This window comes from Zerene cesonia, unplaced genomic scaffold (assembly GCF_012273895.1).
Source record: "Zerene cesonia ecotype Mississippi unplaced genomic scaffold, Zerene_cesonia_1.1 Zces_u001, whole genome shotgun sequence".
NCBI classification, from domain to species: domain Eukaryota; kingdom Metazoa; phylum Arthropoda; class Insecta; order Lepidoptera; family Pieridae; genus Zerene; species Zerene cesonia.
In genome coordinates, this window is record NW_024045131.1 from 2145697 (window position 1) to 2155070 (window position 9374).

General features: G+C 35.1%; 1 protein-coding gene across 1 annotated transcript in view; it reads left to right on the forward strand.

Annotated features, from left to right (window-relative positions):
- LOC119838166 (dynein intermediate chain CFAP94, axonemal-like) overlaps positions 1 to 9374 on the forward strand; it is a 34645-nt gene extending 25271 nt beyond the window's left edge. The window contains exons 18-25 of the mRNA XM_038364009.1: positions 2691 to 2847; positions 4208 to 4350; positions 6075 to 6150; positions 7060 to 7213; positions 7701 to 7849; positions 8315 to 8384; positions 8772 to 8873; positions 9237 to 9374. Coding sequence (XP_038219937.1) covers positions 2691 to 2847; positions 4208 to 4350; positions 6075 to 6150; positions 7060 to 7213; positions 7701 to 7849; positions 8315 to 8384; positions 8772 to 8873; positions 9237 to 9374 — 989 coding nt within the window. The remainder of the gene's footprint in view (positions 1 to 2690; positions 2848 to 4207; positions 4351 to 6074; positions 6151 to 7059; positions 7214 to 7700; positions 7850 to 8314; positions 8385 to 8771; positions 8874 to 9236) is intronic.

Here is a 9374-nt window from a genome sequence, read left to right on the forward strand (position 1 = left end):
TTAGCTTAATGTAAATTATTACTTATATATCGTCATTATCAATAGGTGTTATTTGTAAATATTATTGAATGCATAACGAGATTATTTAAATTAAATAATAATAATTTGAATTATGATTTATATGGTTTAAGGAGTGAGTTGAAGCCAATATAATTAAATAATTATCATAATAATAAAAATTCATATTATAATAATAAAAAATTCTTACAAATTTTACATAATATGGTTACGCATACTGCATTAAACCCCAAAATACTATGATAATACACTTCGCGCTTCCGTTACAAATATATCAAAAAAAATGTATAAAGACAATTGTGGGGGGGGGGGGGGGGGGGGGGGGTAAGCGTGACGATCTTATACCATTGTGGATAAAAGATAGATCCGCTAACGCTATCTCTATTCCGCGCTGGAATTAGTACTGCTTTAAGACGTCACGACAACCCTCTGATACAGTTAAATATTGCGTTTAATAGGGTTGGCTCTGTTTAATTATTTTGTGTATAAACTGATAGAAAAGCAGTTAAAAATTATATACATCAATTATGTACCTTATTAAAATATGTATAATCGGTTTTATGCATTTTAATTTAAGCTACTACATTATTATTTTAAACGAGCTGCGCCCCGCAGTTTCACCCTCGTAAGTCCGTATCCCGTGGGAATATCGGCCTAAAAAGCCTTTTGCCTATATGTTAAAAAACACACCCACACACATCCTTACAAACTTTCGCATTTATAATATTAGTAGGATGTACTTCATTGGTCACTAAATAAGCACTAAAGAATCGACCTATTTATTTTGTTAGTTCTCACGATCACAGCTATTATAACTCGGGATATCTCCAATTTCCTTAAAATATAACATTCATAACATGACAATAACTTTGTTTATTATGCTTCTATCTAGACTATATCTAGAATCTAGTTGAAAACCAGCGTCAGGCCCACGCCTGGCACAAGCCGAACTAGATCCTTTTTGGCGGTACTGTGGGATACGTTATTAGTACACTTTTTCGCTATTATTATTTATTTTTTTATTATTTTTTTTTTTATTTTTTATTTCATCTGTCTCTTCTGTTTCGTCTCACATTATCTCCAAATAAATGTTTTTTCTTTCTTTCTTTTGTTTCTTTCTTCTATCCATAAAATTACCGTAATAATTCTAGCTATAGAATAAATAAAGTACTTAATAATAGAGAAGCTTTACTCCTGTACAAAAAGTTAAAATATGTTTTTTTTTCTTTCTGACAATAAAATGTAGATACTGTAAAAATTCATTTCATATTTAATACACGCACTTTCATATATATACCGCGCATATTTAGAGATTTTATTTATTTCTGTTTATTTTTTTATATTTATTTTTGTTTGCACTGTATGAAATAATTTTATTTCATTTCTTTATAGTGACCCACCTGACACAGCTTTTATTCGCTTGCTAGAAGTGTTCCAATCACAACTAGTTTGTGATTAAATAATCAAATGATGAGAGAAATAAAGTAAATAAAATAATTTCAATGTTATTTGAATAATACGTCACTATTCAGAACATTCGACTTACATAATTGGCCAAATCATTTCGTATCTACACATAAACAAACGCGTTGCTTCCGAATACACATTGTAGAAAAGTTTTTTGCGAATATCAAAGCGATGTTAACACAGCACGCGCCATAACTACTAAGATCGTTACGCAAAATCCTTATCTTATCTGTGTTATTCACGGGATATTATCTGTGATCGTATCTAATCTGTTTTTATTTTAGTTTTGATGCTGTCAGTTTTGGCGCGAATTCTCTATTCAAAACCGTGGGAACGTCAAGGGACTGTCAAGTTGACAGTTTACAATGTATAAAAAAAAAGTGTAATAAATTGCCTGGAATGCATGAAAATAAGAATAGAAAAAAATCTATGAATAATTGTTTTCACACATCCCATTAATATAATAACAGTCGTTATAGTTATTTTTCTTTACTAGAATCATGTTTACCAGGAATTTAATTATGTTAGTTGCAGCCGAACAGTGTCGTTCTTTTTTTTTTTTTTTGAACTTACACTTGGACAGAGTAAAGACACCAGAGCAATATAATTAATTGCACAGAGTAGTAACACCACAGAGCAACCCAGTACCCCCTAACACTATACGGTGAGTGAACTAAAAATAAAATGTAAAACAAAAAATGAAACATATACTTGACAATAGTAAATAGACATATCTTCTTACCACGAAGGAGGAAAAAAAACAAATGAAACATATATTCTATTCCAAATAGAGGCAACACTTAGACGAAGTTACTGGCAATATATATATTAATATTCGTCATAAATATGAGGATATGAGGCAATGAGGCATTAAGCAGTGGTGGCTGAATGGTGAGAACCTCGGACTTCAAAATCCATAAGTTGGGGTTCGAGACCGGGTGAACGTGCAGGAAATAAATTGATTTTTCAATTTATCTGCACATGTGGATAACATCACCACTGCACGAAACGGTGAAGGAAAACATCGTGAGGAAACCGGCATGTCCGAGAATCAAAAGTTCGACGACATGTGACATCTGCCAACCCGCACTTGGCCAGCGTGGTGGATTATGGCCTAAACCCTCATAGGAGGCCTGTGTCCCAGCAGTGGGAACATATATGGGCTGATGATGAAATAAATACGAGGCATTAACTCTCCACAACAGTACAGCTTCCGAAGCAATTGCAACCCATGAAGTACCAAGTTCAGTACCGCGCGCCCTCGCCCCCCGCGCCGGGCGTCACCCGCACCCCCGAGGAGATCGAAGCGGAATTGAAGAGGATCGAGGCTGAATACGAGAAACTGGCGCTGGTGTTTATTGAGTGAGTGGTGTAGGATCCAAAAAGTGAAGTCCCGTGTCCTCTAGTGGGGTATGGGACAGATGATATACATAGACAGACATGATAGACAGATGATAGACACTGATCGATTTTGCTATAAGGTCAAGTAGGTGATCAGCCTTCTGTATCCTGCCAGACCGAGCCTTTTTGTGAGTCCCCACCGGGAATCGGACCCTGAACCCCTCGTTTCTACGCTCACGCATTAACCACTGTACCAAGGAGGTGGACGGTAGTATTCAAAGTAGTCATTTAGTATATACAGTGGCATAGGCAAGTGATATTTTTTACTTTATTTTAAATTTAATAATTATTTTCATAGTATTTCTATCCATTAATAAGTGGTTTCTTATGAAGCATTTAACACATTTCAAGTGACAAATTTGTATAAAGTGACAGATCACATAATATTGTAGTTACTAGTGTTGGGAATGTTTTATATTATAATATATTCCCAACACTTAATGTGATGGGAAATGATAATACTTTTCAGTTGGACGCAGAATGATTATTGGTCTGCAATATACTTTTAATCTTGGAAACTTCAATTCTCGCATCACCCGCTAAGCTCTTTACCAAAAAGGATGTTAAATTTCGACATGTTATAGGAAGGAAACGAAATATATTTAACAAGTAGCGGTCCACCTCGGCTGCACCCGTGGTACATATATAGTGTACATAGCTTATAGCCTTTAGCCTTCTTCAATAATTGGGCTATCTAACACTGAAATAATTTTTCAAATCGGACCAAGTAGTTTCTGAGATTAGTGCGTTCAAACAAACAAACTCTAAAGCTAAAGCTTTTATATATGATATTAGTATGGATAATAATTAATTATAAGATTATTTGCTTCACTTGCCTCTATTTAATCCAGACTGCAACCACACATCGTCCGTCGACCACAGACCGATCCTAATCAGTACATAGTATAAAGCAAAGTCGCTTCCCGCGCCTGTCCCTATGTATGTATGTATGTATGCTTAGATGTTTAAAACTGTGGATTTTGATGGGGTTTTTTTTAACAGATAGATAGATAGTGATTCAAGACGAAGGTTTGTATGCATAATAACATATAAAGACGAAGAATTTGTATTTTTGTTTGTTTGTTTGTAACGGATAAACTCAAAAACTAATGGATCGATTTTAAAAATTCTTTCACCATTCGAAAGCTGCAACTTCGCTGAATGACAAAGGCTATTTATTTATTTATTTATTTATTTATTTCATTTCATACATCTTTGACTACTATATATGTACCACGGGCGAACTGCTACTAATAAATAATATATAATATGTTTGTTGAAAGTCATTAATTAATAAATACCTATATTAATTACACAACAGGTTACCGCAAGACATAATGTGGACGGAACCACCGGTAATGTGCCAATGGCAGGAACAGAGAAAGCTATGGACCAGCAACTATGTTAACGATTATAAATTCAATGAGGATAAGCTCACAATACAGTTCAGGACTGGCGTGTTATGTGAGTCTATCTATCTATCTAAATCTGATTTGCGACTTAAAAAAATCTGAACTTCATATTATATTTTCTCTACTTGCAGGTAAGTGGAAAGAAATGGCTTTAGTATCGCCATCTTCTCTTTCGTAAATTGCTTTTGAATTGAGTTATTATAATGAACTAGCTACACCCCGTGGTTTCACCCGCGTAAGTCCGTATCCTATAGGAATATCGGGCTGATATGCTGCCTATATGTTATTCCAGTTGTTCAGCTATCTACATGCCAAATTTCATTGCAATCGATTCAGTAGGTTTTGCGTGAAAGAGCAACAAACGCACACACATCCTTACAAACTTTCGCATTTATAATATTAGTAAGTTTTTATTGCGAACCGACTTCCAAAAAACAGGACGTTATCAATTCGACTGTATTTTTTGTGTGTTCGTCACCTCATAACTTTTTACTGAGTGTATTGATTTTTTTTGATTCTTCTAATTTGAAAACTGGTGCCTCCTCTGTGGTCACATCGAAATTTGGTCTACTTAGTTCTGACTACTTACAGGCGGCTGAGTTGTTTTTTAATAATATATATTCATTTATGTGAAAATAAAGAAAAATAAAAATACTCATATTAAATCAATTGCCTGACGCATAATATAGGCAAAGAATTGAAAAATCTAAATCTTAATATATAAAAATCCATTGTCATGATGTATGTTCCCAATGAAATCTTCACCAAGTCAACCGATTTTGATGAAATTTGGCATTTTATGTGTAATTTGGTCCAATTTAAGATATATGATAGATTTTATTTTGAATTAATTATCCCAATAGTTTATAATTAACAATAAATTTAGCCACACCCACAGCAACACTAGTTTTTATATAAAGATATTTTTTTAAATTAGATGAGACTTTGACAAACGATTTCTTGCAAGCCATTAACCATTCTGAAAACAGTCTATATTTTTTTTCCAAAAACATACTTCTAACGTTTATACCTACCTACAAGTTTCATAATATAAAATGATGAATATTTTTATATTTAGCGCAGTTAAAACAATCCACTTAACTTTTTACTTGATTACGGAAAAAGGAGAGTCATGATGTTGACCGGTATGCTTGTTTGTTTGTGCGTATGTTCATCTGTTCCCTCATAACTTTTATTAGTTATGAAGTTAGAGCAACTCTTAAAGCAACAAAAGACGTATCATTAGAAGCGTCGTTATTGTCCGTTGGTTATAGGCTATGTGACGTCACACTTAATCGAACATGGCGCCCTCTGGAGGCAATTTAGTTTTACGTAGTCGGGTTTTAGTTTTTTTAACTTTATTTTTTGTTTCTCAAAAACAAAATTTTGTTTGTTTACACACAATTATCTTAATATCCAAATATAGGTACACCAATGACGATAAATTTTTGAAGTGAAAACTTCTTTAGGCGCGTTGAGCGTTTTGGTAGAGGGTAAAATCCTCGGTTCGCGTCACCGACATGCTAATGATAATAGTATATCTATAGCTATGGAGAGCCAGACTAGCGCACGCGCAGTAGCCTGTGTACACGTATACACTAATACATCGACTATTTCTGACTGTATTATGTGCGCGTACATAAAAAATTTCATATAATTTTTGCATATAGTTTTAATTACTCTTAACTTAATAGTTCCGTTTTTACTTCTATCGGCAGTCCCACGACTGCTACTGTTTTTTATATACTCATAGTCACAGGCGCTGTTTACTTCCAGGGCCCATAGGAATAGCGACATTGCGATATGGCAACATGCCGTACCAGGGCTGGGATGTCAGACCGGACCCTAATGGGTAATTACTGATTAGTACAATCTAATAAGCAAGACAAAACTGGCAATAAATAAATGTTTCTTTCTTTCTTTCAATCGTAGCGAACTCTGCGAACAGTCATTAAGTCTGAATATTATATACTAGCTGTTCGCCCCGGTTTCGCCCGTGGTAGATATATATATATATATATATATATATATTACGTCATTCAGTGAAGTTGCAGCTTTCTAATAGTGAAAGAATTTTTGACATCGTTTCAGTGGCTTTTACGTGAGAACGTTACAAACATACAAAAATATAAAAAATATGAAAGTTTCCTCTTTACAATATGAATGTATATAACAAAGATAATATATAAAGATATAATAAGAATAGATATAATAAATCGAAAACAATGTGGTCTTGTATCCATGTTTGTAATGTGTTCACACAAAAACGTCTGAACCGATTTAAAATTCTGTCCCCATTGGAGCCAACTGCATTTTTCTGATTGACATAAGGGTAAATATTTACCACAGGAGAAGCCGGTGCGAATCTAGATATTGAATTAATATACCCTAATTTGCATACCCTAATTTACATACTCTAATGATATACCCTAATTTACATACCCTAATACAATAGTAGCTTTTCGATGTTCTGCAAATGAATGCACAATATCACTACTGCTGTAAACTCATAAAAATTTTACAATCTGACGTTTTTTTCATGTTTTCCTTACATTTTCTTCTTGTATCTCTTTCGTTCCCTTCTATTCTTCTTTGCTTCCGTTTTCTTACCTTTCTATCTCCCACGTCTCTCGCTCAGCAAGGGACGTTTTTTTTGGTCACGTTTCCATATATTTTCTTCTTGTATCTCTTTCTTTCCCTTCTACTCCTCTTTGCGTCGATTTCTTTCTATCTCTTTCTATCTCCCACGTCTCTCGATCAGCAAGGGCGTGATAGTAACCGTGACGGGCGTCTCCATAACTGTCACGTGGGCGTGTCTCGGCAACACTGTCCGACTGAAGTGGATCGCGAACGCGACCACGTCGGCGCTGAGACAGCACTTCAATAAACCGTATAGCGTCAAGAAGATGATACAGGTATTTATGTGTGTCACTCACTCACTTGTGTGTATGAGTGGGTGTGGAAGTGAGTGAGTATACAATTGGATCTCTCATCGGTTGTATAGCGTTAAGATGATACATGTATTGCTACGGTTAGGCAAGAAACGCGGGTTCGAATCCCACCCCGTGATCGAGTTGTTTCTATTCTTTCAAAATATTTCTCATTTATAAAAGCTTTTCAATGCTATGAAACTAAAAATTAATAAAAAATAATCTCATGATACATGTATGTTTATTTCACTCACTCACTCATACTCGCTCACTTGTGTGTATGTGTGCGTGTGAGTGTGAGTGAGTATAAAGGTGTTGTTTTATTCTAGTATTACAAGCATTCATGCCCGAGATAGTTTCGGTTATCATATTAAGATATTCTACTATTCATTTCATGTTTCACCTTGTGTATTTTATTGTTTTTGCGCGTATTTTAAGAAACTGTGTCTATATTTTTGTTTGATTCTCGAAGATTATGCGCGAGGCGGCGTGCGATTTCTTCCCGGACTTCGACGGGCACAACCACGTGGAGGGCACGTGCCCCAAGGAGTGGGTCGCCGAGAGGCACAACTACCACGCGATGGCGTTCCTCTCTAGGGCATATAACTTTCAGTGGAGCAGGTGAGTGGTTTTTAACAGAAAACTAAACCGAATCCAGATTGTCAGAACTTGACTAAGTAAGTTTCAATTTCCAACTTCAACTGACACACTCGGGAGGCACCGGCTTTCGAATATAAAAGTGAATCATCAAATTCGGTTCACCCACTCGAATTTTTTGAGGTGACAAAGGCGAAACAAAATAAAGCGACACAGTCGCAATTGAAGACGTCCATTTTTTTGGAGTCGGTTCAAAAATATGCTGACTAAGTGATCTGGTGTTTAGAAATATATTTTAGTAGAGTTGGTGATTAATAAAATAGTGCAACAGGTGATATATAAATCATTGGAGAAATATATCAACAAAATATACCTATATATTTAAACGTAATGCGTGTACGAACATACAGACAGACAGATATATTAACTTTATTACAACATGTTATTACTTGCTTATGGCGTATCAGTTTAAGTTTTTTAATGAAACAGATGGAACGCGTCCGCCGGCAGCCGGAATATCATAATGCAGCTGCGGGAAGCTGTGGACAAGAAAAGAGAGGTATTGTTAGAAATAATATACATATTATGTGTACTTAACTAGCTTTTGCCCGCGGCTTCGCGCGCGTTAAATTCGAAGTAGTGTGATGGTTGTTAATATGTTATATAATTTCCTCTATTAAAAAAGACCCCATCAATATCTGTTGCGTTATTTTAAAGATTTAAGCATACAGACACACACACACACACGCGGGAAGCGACTTTGCTTTATACTATGTTATACTAGTTATTGCCCGCGGCTTCGTTCGCGTCTACGAAGATAATTTATATGCATGTCACATTGTTAATACAGCGCCATCCTTCGGAATTTATAAATTTATTTTCTATTCATCATGAATCAAGATGATGGTGAAGATAATGATGATGATAATGTTGGTGATGGTTGCAGGGTAAATTTCAATTGCTGCATGTGACGCCGCAGAAGGCCTGTATTCTCAAATGCAACGAGCTATCACAAGAATTCAATACAGACCCGTCTGTTGGTATGCAGGTAAATATAATACTGGACCCCTTTACTATGACTTCCGGAGGCCCATATCCTTCACCTTACCTTTGCCGGTCCTTTCCTTTATTCCTCTCATCGATTACGTTGATTCTATTATTCAAGCGTCTTTTTTAGGTGGAAAAATTAAATCATGATCATCATCATCATTAAAAAAATGTAAAAAATCTAGTATTTTCTTGTGTTTGATTTTACGTGAGTATTATTTATAGGTACATTTAGAAATTAAAAACCTTTTAACGGATTTGAAACGCGATTTATTTATTATATATTAAGAACAAATCGCGTTTAAAAGCCGTTAAAAAGTTTCTCCTTTCTAAATGTAAAAAAATCAATATTTATTATTTCCAGTTCTATCCGGATCTATTCACGCTGAACATGTCCTATGGCTCAGTGGACGCTCGACGAACGACCTTTAACATGAAGTATCGCCTGGTCGAAACTGTGTTTGAAATGTTACAAGAGTTGAAATTGTCTAGCTATTCTTAA